This window comes from Castor canadensis, chromosome 11 (assembly GCF_047511655.1).
Source record: "Castor canadensis chromosome 11, mCasCan1.hap1v2, whole genome shotgun sequence".
Lineage (NCBI taxonomy): Eukaryota > Metazoa > Chordata > Mammalia > Rodentia > Castoridae > Castor > Castor canadensis.
In genome coordinates this window covers 105954967-105973339 of record NC_133396.1, presented here as the reverse complement: position 1 = coordinate 105973339, position 18373 = coordinate 105954967, and the positions used below count along the sequence as shown (strand labels likewise).

Genomic DNA, 18373 nt, shown 5'->3' with positions numbered 1-18373 from the left:
CATCCCCCCTGAGAAGTCCCACTGGACCCTTAAATGTGTCATCCTTTAAATGAGTCACATCCATAGCACATACTGTTCACTGGTACCCCAAAGCCATGCACCCCTGCTTCTAGGCTAACAGTGTCTGTGGGGAGCTGAGCAGATCTGTGGTTAGGAGAGGTAGGCTCCCAAACCCTAGTTTGAGCATTCCCTTATCCTCTGCAGATCCAGGCATGAGATGGACAGGTGACCAATGAGCCAGAACTGCTTCTTGAGGGTAAGCTGGCTGAGAAGCTGCTAGGTAAGATTTTCTTTGGTTGGGAATGGAACCCAGGCCCTTGCACATGTTAAGCGCATGCTCTGCCACTGAGCTACATCCCCAGCCAAAATTTTCTTGCCAGGTAAGAAAAGACCCATGGGAGACCTTTTGCTTCAGGCTCTTCTTCTGATGGCCACTGTAGCTTGAAGGTTGCTCTGTGGCAGAGGCAGCCACCATGTAACCAGGGTCATAGAACCGATGAGTAGAGAAGCAGAGCACTGGGCCTTTCATGATACCACTGAGCTGTTGTCCCACTTCCAGGCTGCTGATTGGGGGGAAATAAGCTTTCTTGTTAAATAGCTCCTAGCTGTTATTCTGCCATATGGAGCCAAATTCACTCTGGCTGACACAGTGTCCCAGGTCCTTCCCAGGTGTGCTGCTCTGCTAGGTCCCCTCTCCACACTTCTGCCCACCTAGACATCCAACTCCCTCATGGGATCTGCCTCATACCTATGGTTCAGCGTTCTCCAACTCTGTCTCAGGTCCTGTCATGTCCACTGGAACTCCTGCTGCTCAGTCCCCCTACTTCTGGGCTCCTGTCCCTGCTCACATTCTACTCCCCACGGTGATTTCTCTAAAACACAAATCTGATTATGTTTTCCACTTAAGCATCTCTGGGTTAAAAGCAATGTGCAAACTCCCCCCACCCCTGCCATGCTCCTTTCTGTCTCATCTCTTACTACTCCCGCAGAGAGATTCTGTATACACTGGAGTGTTCCTTGCACAAACACTCACCCCTCTGCCTGTGTTCTTTGTTCCTTCAGTCCTGCATGTGAATGGCCACGATCCACTTATCACCCAAAACCCATTTCAAATTGCCCCTTCTTTGGGAAGCCCTCCCCATCCTAAATAACTTTTCCTTCTTTGCTGAGCCCTTCCCTTGTGATGCCTCTATTGTAATTCTTGGCTAACACTCTAATTATACATTCGTTAATACACTAGATTCCTCTAGTGTATTTCAGTTTCCCCAGCACCTCTCAGTACATTTGACACTTCTGAGTGCACTAGTAAATTTTAAATTAGTAAATTTAGTGAGTGAATCATAATTTTTGATGGAAGAGGCAGAATGCAGCACTTGTGGTGCTTTCTGTGCAAAATCCATCCTCCTGTCCTTAGCTTCTGCCCCTCCCACTTCCTTTCCTCGAATGATGCTACCCAACCTCCACTTCCCTCAAAGTGGATTCTTTTATTTTTTTGCAATACTGGTGTTTGAACTCAAGGGCTACACCTTGAGCTACTCTGCTAGCCCTTTTTTGTGTTGGGTATTTTCGAGATAGGGTCATGTGAACTATTTGCCTGGGCTGGATTCAAATGACAATCCTCCTGATCTCTGCCTCCTGAGTAGTTAAGATTACAGACGTGAGCCACCAGCGCTGGCTCAAGCCCTTGTCTTTTATCCTCCACTGAGTCCCCTGTCACAATCCAGAGTCCAGCCCAGAGTAGCTGTTCCATAAATACCTGTTGGATGAAAATCAGTTGCAGGGTTATTTTTAAGTTCCAAGAACCAATCAACCCACCTGCTCAGCAACTAAGGAGTGTTAAATTTATGAGAATGTATTTATTTCTACTCTGCTTGCTTTCATTACAATGGCAAACTCTGAAACAATGAAACATTATGCTGCCCTCAAAATACCACTTATGGGACTGAGTGCAGCGACGCACACCTTTAATCCTGGCTATTTGGTAGGCTGGTATAGGAGGATCTCGAGTTTGAGGCCAGACTGGGCAAAAAAAACGAGATCCTTTCTCCAAAACAAACAACAACAACAAAAATTGGTTCATTGCCCTATGTGGTAGCTCAAGTCTGTAATCCTAGCTATTCAGGAAGCAGCGATGGGGAGGATCAGAGTTTGAAGCTAGTGAACAAAAAGTTTGGGAGACTCCCATCTCAGCTGATGGCTGTGTACCATTATACTCCCCTGACATCCCAGCCACACCAGGAAGCACAAATAGAAGGATCAAGGTCCAGGCCAGCCTAGGCATAAAGTGAGACTTTATCTCAAAACTAACCAATTATACCTGTAATCCTAGCTACTCAGGAGGTAGAGATCAGGAGGATCACTGTTGGAAGCCAGCCTGGGCAAATAGTTCTGAGACGCTATCTTGGAAAAACCCTACCACAAAAAAGGGCTGGTGGAGTGGCTTAAGGTGAAGGCCCTGAGTTCAAGACCCAGTACCAAAGGGGAAAAAAAAAACAAAAAAAAAACTGGGCATTTGTGTCTATAATCCTAGCTACCTAGGAGGATCTCGGTTCAAGGCCAGCCTGGACAAATGGATCCAGAGACTCCCAACTCCAAAAATAACCAGAGCAAAATGGGCTGGAGATGTGGCTCAACCAATGAAGTAGCTGCTTTGCAAGTGCAAAGCCTTGAGTTCAAACCCCAGTCCCGCCAAAACACACTCACACACACACACAACAACAACAACGTAAAAATAAAATAAAAGCTGGTGGAGTGGCTCAAATGGCAGAGCGAGTGCCTGGCAAGTGTGAGACACTGAGTTCAACACCCACCTCTGCCAAAAAATAAAAACAAAATAAGTCATTTGTGGGAACTAGGCATGTAGCTCAATGGTAGAGCACTTGCCTCACATGGTTGAGGCTCTGGGTTCCATCTCCAGCACTGGAAAAAAAATCAATTCCACAGCTGGGGGTGTGTCCAATGGTGTCACTCATACTTAATATGCCCCAGGCCCTGTGTTCAAGGCCCAGCACTAACATATATATATATGATCTTCGATAGTATGTAAAACATTTTCTGTTATGAAGTTAAAAGGGGAAAAAGTACACAATTGAAATGAGTCATATTTATCATACTATTAAAAGCAAGCAAACAAACTCCTCACAAGCAAGAGATCAGCAGACAAAGGGCGCAAACAGTAGCTGGTCTTTTCCCCAAACCATTTTATCCCCCCTCTTATTTTCCACATTTGAACAATGTGCACACATTACTAATAAAGGGGGAAACATGCACTTTATTGTACAAAATGACCTTCAGGGAGTGGGGCACAGGCGGGCCCCGGCCTCAGGGTCCGCCCCTCTGCTGCTGCCTCACCCCATTACCCAGAGATGCCCTGGGGGCTGAGCCAAGCTAGACACGCCCCAGGGCCTGTGGCTCAGGCCCGCCCGGTGCCAAACCTCAAACTAGCAGTCTAGTAGCCAGGCCTGTTCCAGTCTGGAAATGCTGCCTGCGGGCGGGCAGTGCCCCCACAGGTGGCAGCCCCACCCTCCGGGGGGCAGGGCCTCTCCCAGAACATTCAGGCTTAAAATTTCCAGAAAGGACTCACTGAGGGAATTTCCGAGACAGACAGACACCTCAAATGTTCTCACCACTGAGCACAGATGTTTCCCTGAGGGTGACGGTGCTGACAGCTAACTCAGGCACACAACTTTGCGGTGAGAGATAGCTCAAAATAAAAATCGAGACCAGACTGGCCTGGGCAGGCTAAGATCTGGGATGCGGAAGGGTCCAGAGTTCGTGCCTGCGCTCAGTGGTCCGTTCTGTAGTCCTTCTGGATGGCAGAGTGCATGCAACTCTCCTCTTGGTCCACCAGGCGGCGCAGAGGCTCCAGGACCGGTCTGAGCTATAGCATTTAGCAAGTCTGTTGCACTAGGGGCTTGTCTGTTTCCCCTAATCCAGAATGAAAGTATATTCCCAAAGGTAAACCCCCTACTGCTTGCGGGACACTCAAGGGAATGGTTTTATCTCAGATTCACCCTTGCACTCTGGGTGCCCATCACACCATCCCGCAGCTAGAAGCGTTCCATTAAGGCTGATGCACGACCCCCTGAATGCACAAATATACAGGATCTAGGCCTGAAGTAAAGATGCTGGGAGAGTGCCAAGACAGGGGCTCCACGTCTCGTTCGTGCCCTGGATTTCCCCACGCCCCTTCACCCAGCTCGCTCCAGTCCTAGAGGCAGGCAGGGCGGGAGCGGACGTGGCCCCGCCAGTCTGGGCCCAGCGAGCCCGAACCTGCCAGACCCGAGCAGCGCTGTGCGGGACCTCACACGTACTCGCTCAGTCCATGCGATCAGACAGATGAAGGAATCCGGCCCAAAGGTGTCTCCTCCAGGGGACAATACTAGAACATCCTCTCTGAAGAAATGGCCCCTGCGCTAACCCCTCTGCGTGTTTCTTTTCAGAGCAGCCAGAAGTTTACACCTCATGGAGTGGCGAGTAACCTCACTCAACAAATACTTACTGACCATCCACAATGTGTGCTGGGTGCCATGCCAGGCGCTGGCAATGACAAAACAAAACAAAATCCAACGCTCATGGAGCTTCGAGTCTATGAAAACACGAGTTGGGATGGGGTGCTGTCACCGGGGACACGTGGGAGACCGACACCCAGGTGTCCTCCCAGGTGAGCAAAAAGCGCGTGAGGTGTCACCTTTGGGGCTTATCGGCCGATGGACTTCGGCCCGGGCGGGAGGGGCCGACCGCGCCTCGGATCTACGTGTGGCTTCGGCACGTCGCCTGGGGCAGGTGCGCACGGGATGGCCGTGTGCAAAGCCAGACCGACCCAGACCAGTAGCGGGGTTACGCGGCCCCAGCATCTAGTTGGGGCTCGGAAAATATTTATCGTAAGCGTGGCAAGTAGGGCTTCCTGCAGAAGGCCGGCGGGAGCCTTCCTCGGCTCCAGGCTTTTCCCAGGCAGGGTCAGCGCCGGACTTGCCGCGGCGTCCAGGCCCCGCGTAATTACAGGGGCTGTCGCCAAGACTGGCCGTAAAAAAGAAGGATGAAACGGCCTGGGAACAGAGGAAGCTGGGCCTGAGCCGGGCAGGGGCCCCATGTCCGCGGCTTCCCCTGATGCGCAGTCGCCAGGAAGGGCAACCAGGGAGACACACACACACACACACACTCATACACACATCAACCTGGGTAGAGCACACAGCGACACAACCACACATGTGAACCACCAAACACACTCAGACATCCAGCATTCAGCTCTTCAGCTCCAGTCACAGACACAAGCCTCATCAAACACCTGCCCGCCCTCTCCACCCCAGGAGCCGACACCCGTCCGCCAGCCCCTCTCCAGACGTCCGCAGGTCCCTGCTGGAAGAGCCCCGAGAGGCGAATTCCAGCGAGTTTGTTTACACGGCGCGGGGGAGGGGACCTGAGCTGGGTACTCGAGCGGCCCGACTGACTCCGGGAACCCCAGCTCAGACTGGGCCAACACCAGCCGGACGCCGCACAAACACAGCCCCACCCCCACCCCACCCCACCCCCACTGCACTCCCAAACCCGTTTCCCCTGTTCACACGCTGTTCACAAACATTAGCGTACGTATGTCAGAGTTTCACACGCTTCCACACACGCAGCTGTGATATTACTCACAAATGCTCTCACACTTGCGCGCCATCACACGTATTTACACACGCCAGATGTACATGTGTTGGTTACCGTTTGTCACCCATCATGCCAGGATTCTCACAGTCCATATGTAAGAGCCCATTCGCACGATAACACACGTGTGATGTCTCACACACACACACACACACACACAGGTCATCTCTGTCCTTTGGCACATCCAGAAACAAGAACAGACCACCCCTCCTCCCCTCGAGCCCATGGTCCCAAGTGTCCCTTCGAGCCGATGGACAAGCACTAATGGACAGAGGCGCCCTGAGTCTTGGCCGCACACGTTACACACTTGATCATACACAGCGTCGCACTTTATTCCCGGCATCTAGGCGATGACACAATCTCTTGAACAAAGACAACATTGACAAACCCAACAAAAACAAACAGCCGCGTGTGTGTGGGGAGGGGCAGCCAAACGCAGAGTCCGGGAATTGGGGGATGAGGGGTGACATAGGAGGAGAGTGTGGGAACGCGGGAGCCCGAGTCTTGTGTGCGAGTCTCGGGAAAGGTGCATGCATATCCACAACCTCGAATCCTGCAAGGTTTGCGCCCGGCGCTGCAAAGCCGGGTCCTGCACCCGCGCGTTTGCAGACCACACATGCGAGTTCGTTTCCTTTCAGCACGCGACTGCACAGGTCCCACAAAGCCCACAAAGCTTCACGCAGACCCGCAAGTTGCGAGCGTGCAGCTCCGTGGAGATCTACGGGGGCAGAGGCGCGCTCCGTGCTCTCTCGCACCCCAGGCCTCCTCCCCAGCCTGCCAGCTCGCCCTCCCCTCCTCCACCTCCCCAGCCCCCAAGCCCCGGGGCAGCCGCGCGCCGGGCGGGGCGGGGGCGGGGCGGGTGTCGGGCGGCGCCGGCCCAAAAGGCGGAGTCGCCAGGCGAAGGGGCCAGAGCTGTGAGCGCGGTGCTGACTGTGCCTTGGAGAAGCCAGCGGGAGCCCAGACCCCGAGGAGCCCCTCGTACCCGCCCGGCCTAGCCTGGCCCCGCGCCATGGAGTTCCTCTGGGCCCCTTTCTTGGGTCTGTGCTGCAGTCTGGCTGCTGCTGACCGCCACACCGTCTTCTGGAACAGTTCAAATCCCAAGTAAGCCCTGTCTCTCGCTGGCAGCCTGGGCGCCTGGCTGGCACTGCCCCTCCCCAGGGTAACTGCCCCGGCCAGTCCCTGACCTGAGCCTAGGGGTGGTGGCCAGGGGCGGGAGGTATGCTGTAGCTTTTCTTTCCCTCACTTCCCCCTCGTAACTCGGAGCACCCCACCCCGGGCAGGAACCTACCAGTGTCTACTTGCTTAGGTACTGTTTCTGCCCTTCCCTTCCTGTTCTCTGGCACTCTGTCACTCTAAAGTGAGGGACCCATGCTGAGCATTGCTGCCTTGAGGATAAGCCATTCACCCTGGCCTTCATGGCTCTTGTAGGATGCCACCTTGGAACTACTGAGCCCTTCTAGTGTGCCATTTGGGCATCTGCCCATACTGATAGGTACGAGATGTGACATCAAGAGTGAGCAGGGAGCTCTGTGTAACATTGGAAAGACCCCCAGAAGGGGCTGGGCGTGGGAGATTAGGCATTCGTTCTGTGTTTAGGGTGACTCTGAAGGGCCCCCCATTATAGGTCTTTGGGGGTGGCATAAGTGAGGCACATGTTGTGCATGGTAGATTGAAGGAGTTGCCTGACTATGAGGTTGAGGTGGTCAAACTGAAGAGACAGAGAGAGGGAGGTCAGGGGAAAACTTCAGAAGGAATGGAAGGGGTTAAGAGGGTGACAAAGGGCTCTGGGCAGGAAGGAGTTAATTTCTCCTGTGCAGGTTTAGGGCCAAGAGGCAAATGGTACTGGGAGGAAGACGGTCTGTCGCTCAGTGGGACCCTTTGTTCTTACCCTTGAGTTTTCTAAAGTTAAGGGAACAATATTTTTGGGAAAACAGGAGAGGGGGGAAGGGTGAAACAGAAAGGAGGGCCCTGCAGCTGGGGGTCACCAAAATACCCCCCGTCATAGAACGCATACCTCCTACTCCCCTTGAAAAATATATTGTGCCAGCTTCCTTCCAGCCCTGTGGCATTGCCTGGTGAGGGATCTGCTGTCTAGTTCATACTGGGGGGGGCGCAGGGAAAAGCTAGCTGCCAACCCTGGGGCAATGCCCTCCTGACTATAGGGTGCCAGGCAGCCTAACCAGCCCTCCTGCTCCCCACTCCTTGCTGCCTGCTCTTTGCCTCCATGACCCAGTCCTGTCCTGGTAGTGGGAGAGAGCAAAGTCCCTGTTTATGCCCATGCCAGGTGTTGGCTAAAGGAGGAGGAGGGGACAGGAAGCCATGAGTAGGGAGGGGGGGGAACTCTGGCCTTTTCCGTTCCCAAGCTCCCAGGTTTCCTCTCTTTCAGGAAGGAGCCTCTTCCTTGCCCCCCTCCCTGCCTTCCCTGACACTGCCCATGCAGCCCCTTTTCCCAGATGGAGAGCAAGAGTCAAAAGTGGGCCAAGTGGAGGAGACAGTAGAGACCCAGAGGAGCGACTGTGCTCCTCGGTACCCCAGATGGGGGGTGACGCTTACCCCACCAGCACAGCTTTTGCTCTGTCCCTCAGGCTACACACACACACACACACACACACACACACACACACACACTCTCTGCTCTACCCCAGGACTAAAGGGAAACCAGCCTGCAGTGGAGTCCATGGGCAGACAGCCTAGCTGGGCCCAGCTTAGGGGCAGAGATGAGGTGGTAATGACCTGGGTGGGTGTGAGGCTGGCATGGATGACTCAGGGCAGTGGGCATCTGCCCTGATCTCCAGGCCCCAGGCAGGGGCAGCATGAGGAGAATGGTGCTGGAGGGGCAGGTGCCTTGCCCATTTGGACCTGCCAGCTCCCTTTGCCTGAAGGCCAGTGCTGGGGCAAACCAGTCAGGGGTTCTGGGGGCTGTCCACATTTGACAAGGTAAAATTTTGCAGGTTCTCATGAGTGCCAGGGCGGGTAGCAGAGGTGGATGAGGAATGAGTCAGTGCCCGTCACAGGAATGGGGGAAAGACGCCAGGCCCAGAGCTGAAATACCTGTTCTGAAATGGCTTCTATGTTTATCTCTCCAGAGAGGAATTTTAAAAGCCTCCCTCTGCTCCTCTCTTTTCCCCGGGGCGGGGGAGGGGCTTGGTAAGCCTAGCTCCAGAGGCCCAAGCTTCTGCAAGGCCAAGCCTCTCAGGGATCATGCTGATTGGGCAGTTGATGCCCACCTTAGAGGCTTCTCCACCTAATTCTTTCCCAACCCCCAAATCCCCTTCTCCTTCCCCTCCCCTCCGGCTTCCCCCACCTTGCCACCCATGCCCAGGGCTTGGGTTTGAAGCAAGTTGGCAGCCAACTCTGCTGAGTCTCGGGCTGGGGTGCTTGGGGGAATTCAAAGAAGCTGACCAGCTTGCAGCAAGACAGGGAGGCACTTTCTCCCTACAGGGACCCCACCCAGGCTGGAGCCAGGTGTCTGGAGCTGGGGGGAGGGGATGGTGGGCAGTCAGGCTGGAGCCTGCCTGGCTTGGGGGGGGAATGGATTGGGGGAGGGGAGCTGGCTCCACCTGGGGAGGAGGGGAAAAGAGAAGCAATGGCAGGTCTGGGAACTCCAGCATTTCATAAGGGGAGGCGGAAGTGTGGCTTTTGGAGATGAAGAGTCAGGGATGTTTGGAGAGGAGACAAGACCAGGGCACAAATTTGAGTAGAAAGACAGGGAGATTTGCATTGGTGAGAATGACTTAACTTAAAGGACCAGGGGCATTATCTGTGGGCCTGAGTTTGGACTAGGGGTTGGGAGGACCATGAAGCTGGGAAATGTGAGAGATGGTTGGTGGGGAGGGTGAGAGGAGTAAGAGAAGTGAAGACATGTGTTGAGGGGCTCAGCACAAGCATGGTAAAGAGAATGGTCCAGTAGGACCTCAGATTGAGGTCTACTAGCATTGAAAGGAGGAGTTGGTAGAATAACTGGGGAAATCTTATGGGAAGATGTGGAAAGTGCTTTGGTACCCAAAAGATAACTGAGCGGATGCTAATTGGAGGATGAATAGTGGACAATGGTGATGGGGGAGGTTTTTGGAGATGGTAGAGAGAGTATAAGAGATCAAGATCAGTAAAATATTGGGAGTTGAGATTTTGGAAGAATCCTTGGGGTCCAGTTTGAAATGTGAGGGGTTGAGTAAGCAGGTGGAGGCTTGAAGCTCTAGCCTGGCTTCTCAATGACCACCTGCTTCCTCCCACTCTTCATGTGCCCAGGTTTCGGGATGAGGACTACACAGTACATGTGCAGCTGAATGACTACCTGGACATTGTCTGTCCACATTATGAGGATGACTCTGTGGCAGAAGCTGCTATGGAGCAGTACACACTGTACCTGGTGGAGCATGAGGAGTATGTAGTATGCCAGCCCCGACCCAAGGACCCAGTTCGCTGGCAGTGCAACAAGCCCAATGCCAAGCATGGCCCAGAGAAGCTGACTGAGAAGATCCAGCGCTTCACACCTTTCATCCTGAGCAAGGAATTCAAGGAAGGACACAGCTACTACTACATCTGTAAGTGCATGGGAGGCAGGCACACAGGTGCATGTGCTCGGGACAAAGTGACATGATGCATATGCCTGCATACATGCTGAATGGGGAGTCAGGTAGCACAGGGCCCCTTCTAAGCTTTAATTTACCTTCATTCACAAGTGTAGAGTGAGTTTCTACTGTATACTGGTACTCCACTTGGCACTGTCAGCACAAAGACAAATAAAACACTTCAGAGCCCCTGTCCTCAGGGAGGCTGGGAAGGAAGGCACATAGGTCAACAGAGCATCAGAACAGTGTGATATGACAGAGTGGGAAAATGACCCCAGAGCTTCGAAAAAAGCAAAGGAATTGGGTAGGCACCAAGGTACATGTGGAAAGGGACCATGTCCTCTTCAGCAAACTCCTGGAGTGGGAGGCACACAGGAAGTAGAGAGAGATGAATTTAAAGAGTGGGCCAGACAGATTCTGAAGGCCCAAACACTTCAGGACTTTATCCTGAAGGCAGTGGAGAGCCACTGGTGAATCTTAAGAGTTACAAGGTCTGCTTTGTGTAGCATAAAGGGAGTAACTGGCAGAATAAATTTGGGGAAATCACTCAGTCACTCACTCTTTCCATGGGGCCTAGGATGGATGATATAAAATGACTCAAGTAAAGGGGAACAATGTGAAAGCCTCACCCAGTTTCAGGCTCAGAGGAGTGAAAGATGAAATGTACAGAGGGGACAGTATCTATGTCCTTGTTATCACCGCTGCCAAAGTTGAGGGTTGTTCCACAGAAGGGAGATTGGATTGAACACTGGGCAGGAAGTGGGCAAAAACAGAGGAAGGCAAGAATTGAGGTTAGAGGGAAGAGAGGAATTAAAAGTGAGTAGAGAGTTGAGAAAGCAGGCCAGACACTTTTGGGCTTAAGTCTTCCAACAAAGGCTTTTTCCTTAACTCCTTATGGGTTTATCTTATAGCCAAACCCATCCACCACCAAGAAAACCAGTGCTTGAAGTTGAAGGTGACTGTCAACGGCAAAATAAGTAAGTAGATTTCTTCCCTCTATCTCAAGGCTGGGCGATGTAGTGATCTGGGAGGGTAGGGAAGTTCTGCTACCCTGCCACCTGCGCACCCTGTGCCTCCCTGGCATGATCCCTGATCTATACCGCTCTTATCTTTTCAGCTCACAGTCCTCAGGCCCATGCCAATTCACAGGAGAAGAGACTTCAAGCAGGTCTGTAACTGCTTGAGACACAGGGAAGGGGTCTCCTTGAAGAGGTTGGGTACAGAAAGTGGATCCTTTCCAGGCAGGGGCTGGGAAAACCCTGTTCAGCTGAGATCTAGTGAATAAAGTGGGACCTCTAACCTCCTTTGCTCTCTCACCTTGCAGATGACTCAGAGGTACAGGTTCTACATAGTATTGGTCACAGTGCTGCCCCCCGCCTCTTCCCACTTGCCTGGGCTGTGTTGCTCCTGCCACTTTTGCTGCTGCAAACCCAGTGAAGGTGTACACATCTGACTTAAGGATTGGAACTGGGCTGAGGGAGCAGGGAGGAACAGGCACCACTTACCTGTCCTGGAGCCGGGCCCAAAGCTCTAGCATTGGGAACCACTCCCACCACATGCACAAGCTGCCACCCAGCAGCCTCAGAACGGGTCAGTATTAAGGGTTTCAACCCAAAGGAAGTTGACCAGCGTGACAGTGCCATCCCTGCCTCCACTTCAGAGGGATGGAGAAAGAAGTGGGGACAGCCCTTCCTTTGCCATTCCTGCCTAAGCCAAAGAAACAAGCTGTGTAGACATGGCCCCTGGAGAGGGTCCAGTGGAAAGTAAGCTGGAAGGGGCCTGAGACCATGCAGATGGACAATGAGCTTGGCAAAGCTGCCTCTCCAGAGAGCCAGGATCCCCAGATGAACTGACTGAAGGAAAAGCAAGAGACAGTTTCCTCATAGGAGCCAGGTACAGGAGAGGCGGCATGCTTGGGCTGACCCAGCATCTCCCGGCAAGACTTCCATCTGTGGAGCTGCCACAGAGGTTTGTAGCCAGGCACTGCATATTCTCCCCATCCTGGGACAGCACTCCCTGGAGCTGTGCCAGCAGGTGGGCTGTGCCAACCTGTTCTTAAGAGTATAGCTGTAAGGGCAGTGCCCGTATGTACAGACTGCCTAGAGTGTAGCCTAAAGGGCAGGGCCCACATGTACAGTACCTGTATATAAACTGTATGTCTGCTGATTTCTACAACTGGAGTTTTTTTATACAATGTCTCAAAATAAAGCAATGTTTTTGTTTTTTTGGACATGCTTTTCTGCTCCCCAGGTTGACTTTGACCAGAGCCCCTGCTGTGTGCAAGGCTTTGTGCAAAAGCAGTTGTAGCTGGTATTGTGCACACTTGTAATACCAGCCACTTTGGAGTCTGAGGTAGAAGGATGGCAACTTTAGCCTGGGCAATTTAGGGAGACCCTGCCTCAAAATGTATGAAGAGCTGAGCTGTAGCTTATTGATACAGCACTTACCTAGAATGCACGAGGTCCTGCGTTCAATCCCCGGCATAAAAAAAAGCAACTGGGTTTGAATTTCTTTCTCCAAAGAGGACATGACTCCTCACCGGGCCAACGATTGTGCAGTACAGAAGTGTTCCCCACAGCAGTCTCTCGAGTTCTATTCCGCACCCCACTCTGGAAGTCCTTCCTGTCCAACCTCTACCCCATCCCCATCCCCTCAGCGCTGGACTTTGGCATACCTTTCAGTACTCACGCTGTCCGGGTGAGTCAGGGAGGCCGGGAGGCCGGACGCCAGCTGAGGCATGCGCCCCACCCCACAGCCCCACCAGCAGAGATGTGTGGGAGGCTGGGAGGGAAAGTTCCCAGCAGCAAGTAGGTTAGACAAGGAGGTCATGGTAGGTCTGTGGATCGGGCGGGTCATGTAAAGTTGGCCTTGTGGCTAAAGGCCCCCCCTGGCGAAGGAAGACAGTAATATAATTCCTGGCAATCCTGGTTATTTAGATTGGGAAGAGGCTTCAGTGAATTCCAAGGGAAACCTCCCAAACCCCAGGCCACTGAGGTTCTGATTTGGAGCTCTGGGTAGGAGGCCAGTTGAAGTCAGCTTGGATCTAACTTCGGGAACACAACAGTTGAGGGTGGGGGTCCAGAGTGTGGGGAATAGCGGTGTGGCGGACAAATGCGCGAAACCCTAGAAAAGGGACTGACAGAGACCTACAGGGCAAGCTCAAGCCAGGACCTTGGAAACCAGCGGCGGACGGACAGGGGCGGGCCCCGCGCTCAAAGGGGCGGGGCCTGAGTTCCGGTGCGCAGTTCTAGGGGAGGGCCGGGTTCCGGCGCGGTTTCCGGGGGGACGGCGCGGGGCGGGGCCTGGTGCGCGAGGCGGGGCTCCAGCGTCGCTGGCTCAGGGTTGAGCTAGCGCCCCGCGCGGCTCCCGGGATCCGACTCGGGCGGGATGGAGGCGAGCGGCGTGGCCGACTCGCTCCTTTCTGGAGCTTGCGTGCTCTTCACTCTCGGCATGTTCTCCACTGGCCTGTGAGAGCGCGGCCGGGCTGGGCTGGTGCAGGACTAGGAAGTCAGGAGAGAGTGGATAGAAACGTGGCCATAGTCCCAGGCTGCGGCTGGAATCTAGGGTCAAAGTGGAACCGGGTCGAGGGGACTGGGGTGCAAGGGCCAAACTGCTTGCTTGAACTGCGAGAGAAGGCAGGGGAGCTGGGGGCGGGTCTGCGGTCTCCGGGGAGGGTGAGAAGCGTTGGGGCTCTCTCACCCATCCGACACCCCTCCCTTCGGGGCCCATTACAGCTCGGACCTCAGGCACATGCGGATGACTCGCAGCGTGGACAGCGTCCAGTTCCTGCCCTTTCTCACCACGGATGTCAAGTGAGAGTGGACGGCTGCGGCGGGAAAGGCTGAGGGAGGGAGGAGGGGCAGGAAGTCTGCGGAAGAGACCTGTGGGGACCCCCTGCCACACTCAACACTGCGAGCCATATTCCTTCCCTTCCCTTTGCAGTAACCTGAGCTGGCTGAGTTATGGGGTCTTGAAGGGAGACGGGACCCTCATCATCGTCAACACCGTCGGTGCTGTGCTTCAGACCTTGTATATCTTGGTGTATCTGCACTACTGCCCTCAGAAGGTAGAGGCCTTCCCTTGGACCCACCTCTCTGCAGCACACCCTGCCTCGCTGGCAGAGCAAACAGTACTTCCTACAAGACTGTAACAGACTGGCACTGCCACTTTTTCCTAGAAGACCTCCACCCTTGCAACTCAGTTCTCTTCCTTGAAACCAGCCTTCCCAGACTTATCTATGGCCCCTATTGTAGCCTTTATAGCCTGGGGTGCTTGTGCTTCCACCCAACAGGCTGAGGAGAAAGGGCTTTTAGTCTCTGATAGTTTTTTTAGGGTTAGGCTAGTAGTTGAGAATGAGATGATTAGCTTTGCTTCCCTACTCAATCACACAAAAGCATTGATTAGGCTCCTACTATGCATGCCAAACTCACAGGAAAAAAAAAAAAAGATATCTTTGCCTCCTATGGAGATCTCCAGTTTTGGGTGACTTTTCCATCAAGTCACTGAGAAAACGAGACTGTGACCAGGGCAATAGTGGAGGCTGCAACAAAGGTTAGCTTCCCCATGGGAGCATAGGAGAAGGCAGAATTAATTCCAGCAGGGAGATCAGAGAGTGTGCTGGGCACATCTGGAAGTCAGACTCCTCTCCTCTGCAGCATACTGTGCTTCTGCAGACTGCAGCCCTGCTGGGGTTCCTTCTCCTGGGTTATGGCTACTTTTGGCTCCTGGTACCTGACCTGGAGGCCCGCCTTCAGCGGCTGGGCCTCTTCTGCAGTGTCTTTACCATCAGCATGTACCTCTCACCACTGGCTGATTTGGTGAGTGAGTCGGGGTAACCAGAAGTAGGGGAGATGAAAATCCTGGAAAGAGACAAGGCAGTAGAGGTGGGTTGAGTGGGAGGCAGGAGAGGTTTGGGTGACAGATCACAAGATGATGTTGGTCCTTTTTCCTGAGGAAATTCTTATGCCCCTGGACAAGCAGTGTCTCTCATCCTTTCCCACAGGCCAAGGTCATTCAGACTAAATCAACCCAACGTCTCTCCTTCTCACTCACCATTGCCACCCTCCTTACCTCTGCCTCCTGGTCCCTCTATGGGTTTCGACTCAGTGATCCCTACATCATGGTAAGCAGAATATGAATGGGGTGACAAGTCTGCAAAGTGGAAAACTGGCTCCTCTCTTCATAGCAACTCTTTGTGACTTCAGGTGCCCAACCTTCCAGGAATCCTCACCAGCTTTATCCGCCTCTGGCTTTTCTGGAAGTACCCCCGAGAACAAGACAGGAACTATCGTCTCCTGCAAACCTGAGACAGCTCACCTGACCACAGGCACCTTTAATGTCAACTTGATACCAAAGAGAGCTCCTTGTTTTAGCTGGTCCTGGTGACCAGTCTCATGGGTATAAGTAGGTTGTGGGACAAAGATAACTTCCGGATTGGAGGAATCAAAGAGATTTACTTAGAAGAGTAGGTGGGACCTAGGAGATGAATTATTTTTTTTAAGAGATTATCTTTAATTTTGGAGGTTGGGATGATTAGAATGTGCCTTAAAATAAACTGTTCCCTATCTCTATCCATCACAGCTCTTTCTTTATTCCTGATTCTCAACCTGCGAGGTTGGGGGAAAGGGTAGATCTAGTTATTCCCAGGCCGGTGGTTGGCTCCGCAAAGGTATTTGGAAGAACTAGGAGGCTGAAAAGGCCCAGGAAGGCCTTAAAAGAACAGAACTTGGACGTTATGAACAATGAAAGTCAGGCTTAAGTACTTCCTGCCAGGCATGGTAGTGACTGTCTGTAATCTTAGGACTCAGAAAACTTAAGCAAGAAGATCATGAGTAAGAAGCTACCCTATGTCAATAAATAAATAAAAGTACTTCCTAACATGGTTAAAGGACCAGGAAAGTGAAATGACATCTCTCCATCGATGTTGAGGAGGGGTCTGTGCCTCTTCTGGAGCAAAATGGGGAACTGCAGCCAAGCAAAGATAAAGCCCACAGGGAGCTGGTTCTTCACTTATCACTTCACAACCACTGGTACGCCGAATCCCCAATTCCCATTCTCCATATTCAGACTGAACAAGGTTAGAAAACACAGCTGCTCTTTAATGGGAAACGGGAGGGAGAGGAGGGCGGTCGGACTGGACTGGGGTTGAGGCGTCAGAAGCGCAGCCCCCTGCGGCCTAGGTCGGCGCGGGCCTCCTGGATCTGACTCTGCAGCTCTCGGGCGGCGTCCTCGCAGTCGTGAAAAGTGGCCACGCGATAGCCCACAGTGCCCAGAGCATAGCAGCCGGCGGACACCAGCAAGTAGGCGGGCAGTGGCCACAGGACCTCCCGGCAGGGCGAGGGCAGCTCCAGGCCCAGAGGGTCCAGGGTGAGGGCCGCCCAGGCGGAGCCCAGGAGCGCCAGTGCCCAAAGCCACTGCGCTAACTTCGTCATGGCCACTGCGGGAAGAGAAAGCAAAGTTCGGGATTGCTCCCACCCGGCTAAACACTCTGCATCTGAGACACGTTCGCGCCGCTCCCACCCCTACTTAACCTTCCACCTCCACCTACCATACAGCGGCGGCTCGTGGCTCGCGCGGTCCCGGCCCGCGTCAGCGTCCGGAAGTCCTCTCCGCTCCCGCCCACCCTCGCGCGCGCGGCCTTGTGGGATTAGTAGTTCTCAAAGCGGCGCCGGCGCGGATCCCGGGGTGCTCAGAACCACAGCGCTCGGCAAACCGCGACCGGGTCTGGAGGACCCTCTGCATCGAACCGGGTTCCAACCTGGCGTGGGATTTCTAGAACCCTTGCAGACACCCCTGAACGTTGCTGCAAGGTGGGAAATAATAATATCGTTCCAGTTCACCTAGTTCGCTAGCACAGCAGAACCCTTGTTCATTCATTCGCTCACATTCATTGAAACATTTTGTTCCCTTTCTTTTTTTTTTTTTTTTCCTTTTGTTTTGAGACAAGATCTTTCTCCAAACTGGCCTTGAACTGCGTATGTAGCTCAGGCCGGCCTGGAACACGCGATCCTCCTGACTCAGCCTCCCAAGTGCTGGGATTACAGACTTCCACCATCTCGCCCGGCTTTTCAGCATTTCTTGAGCTCGTGAGAGATTGGAGACATCATGGCAAGAGGCTTGGCACACTTGGCCTCTCCTGAAAAGAAATGCAGAAGAACAGCGGAAGGACTCCAGAGGATGTCCTTAAAAAAAATAAAAAAGATTTTGAGAACAGAGAAATTATCTGATGTGTTTTAGGTATTGAGAGAAAGTGTTAAGACTGGAGGTGTGGCTCAAGTAGTAAAGTACCTGCCTATCCCTGAGTTCAAACCCCCATACTACTTTAAAGAGACAGAAAGTGTCTACCTCTTTCTAAGAGTTTTGGGGATGGATTCATGACTGACACATTAGAAAAAACAAGTAAAAGGAAAGGATAGGCAATTATCAACTTCAGGGAAAACAAAGAGAAAAGGAAGGAAAGGGGATGGATATGGGCTCGGTAGTAAAGTGCTTCCCTAGCATGTATAAGGCCCTGGATTTGGTCTGCAGCACTACAATAAATAAATACATATATAAATAAAGAAGAAGGGAGGGATGAAGGGAACGAAAGAATGAACAAATGAACTGATAAAAACTTGTCCAGGGCACAAGCATGGTGATGCATGCTTGTAATCCCAGCTATTCAGGAGGCATAGATAGAGGTTTGAGGCCAGGTAGAGCAAAAAAGTTATTGAGACCCCACCTTAATCAATAAGCTGGGTGTGATGGCACATATCACCAGGTTATACAGGAGGCATAGGTAGAAGGATTGATGTCTGAAGCTGCCCCAGAGGAAAACTCAGGACCCTATTCAAAAAATAAAGCAAAAGAGGTTGAGGGTGTAGCTCAAGTGATAGGGTGAGGCCCCAAGTTCAAACCCTAGTACTGTCAAAAAAAAGCCACTTAAAACACATCTGTAGTTGGTCAGAGGTTTATCAACTTGAGCACACACCAGAACTGTGGGCAACTCAGCAAAGGAAGAAACAGGTCATCACAGAATCTGTGGGAAAGTGTTGGCTTTAGGTAGGTTTTGTTTTTTGGTTTTTTTCCAGTACTCAGTTTTGAACTCAGGGCCCCAGCCTCTAGGAAAGTGCTTTACCACTATGCCCCAGTCCTTTAGGTAGGTTTAAATTAAG

At 52.7% G+C, this 18373-nt stretch overlaps 3 protein-coding genes across 5 annotated transcripts; 2 read left to right on the top strand and 1 right to left on the bottom strand.

The window, feature by feature from the left end:
- Window positions 1-6541: 6541 nt before the first annotated feature.
- On the top strand, window positions 6542-12450 carry Efna1 (ephrin A1). Its single transcript, XM_020166115.2, has 5 exons — window positions 6542-6750; window positions 9898-10193; window positions 11132-11197; window positions 11338-11388; window positions 11545-12450. Exons 1-5 carry the CDS (start codon window positions 6659-6661, stop codon window positions 11655-11657), a joined length of 618 nt encoding a protein of 205 aa, XP_020021704.1. The 5' UTR covers window positions 6542-6658; the 3' UTR covers window positions 11658-12450.
- Window positions 12451-13516: 1066 nt separating this feature from the next.
- Window positions 13517-15790, top strand: Slc50a1 (solute carrier family 50 member 1). Of its 3 annotated transcripts, none has more exons than XM_074047934.1 (6): window positions 13517-13687; window positions 13955-14032; window positions 14163-14286; window positions 14894-15037; window positions 15223-15342; window positions 15425-15790. In XM_074047934.1, the coding sequence occupies exons 1-6, from the start codon at window positions 13608-13610 to the stop codon at window positions 15524-15526; spliced, it is 648 nt and encodes a 215-aa protein (XP_073904035.1). In that variant the 5' UTR covers window positions 13517-13607; the 3' UTR covers window positions 15527-15790. The 3 variants fall into 3 exon arrangements, with proteins under 3 accessions (XP_073904035.1, XP_020021703.1, XP_020021702.1); XM_020166113.2 differs by having other exon boundaries at window positions 13519-13687; window positions 14876-15037; XM_020166114.2 differs by lacking the exon at window positions 14894-15037 and having other exon boundaries at window positions 13518-13687.
- Window positions 15791-16297: 507 nt separating this feature from the next.
- On the bottom strand, window positions 16298-16833 carry Dpm3 (dolichyl-phosphate mannosyltransferase subunit 3, regulatory). Its single transcript, XM_020166112.2, has 2 exons — window positions 16768-16833; window positions 16298-16656 (listed from the first exon to the last, which is right to left on the bottom strand). Exon 2 carries the CDS (start codon window positions 16649-16651, stop codon window positions 16373-16375), a length of 279 nt encoding a protein of 92 aa, XP_020021701.1. The 5' UTR covers window positions 16652-16656; window positions 16768-16833; the 3' UTR covers window positions 16298-16372.
- Between the last annotated feature and the right edge of the window lie 1540 nt (window positions 16834-18373).

Excerpts from the sequence above, each read along its gene's own strand:
- Efna1 (XM_020166115.2), top strand. The coding sequence starts at position 6,659 with ATGGAGTTCCTCTGGGCCCCTTTCTTGGGTCTGTGCTGCAGTCTGGCT. Across the intron at positions 6,751-9,897 it reads TGGAACAGTTCAAATCCCAA|GTTTCGGGATGAGGACTACA; the intron begins GTAAGCCCTGTC and ends TCATGTGCCCAG. Across the intron at positions 11,198-11,337 it reads GACTGTCAACGGCAAAATAA|CTCACAGTCCTCAGGCCCAT; the intron begins GTAAGTAGATTT and ends TTATCTTTTCAG.
- Slc50a1 (XM_020166113.2), top strand. The coding sequence starts at position 13,608 with ATGGAGGCGAGCGGCGTGGCCGACTCGCTCCTTTCTGGAGCTTGCGTG. Across the intron at positions 15,038-15,222 it reads TCTCACCACTGGCTGATTTG|GCCAAGGTCATTCAGACTAA; the intron begins GTGAGTGAGTCG and ends CCTTTCCCACAG. Across the intron at positions 15,343-15,424 it reads TCAGTGATCCCTACATCATG|GTGCCCAACCTTCCAGGAAT; the intron begins GTAAGCAGAATA and ends TTGTGACTTCAG.
- Dpm3 (XM_020166112.2), bottom strand. The coding sequence starts at position 16,651 with ATGACGAAGTTAGCGCAGTGGCTTTGGGCACTGGCGCTCCTGGGCTCC.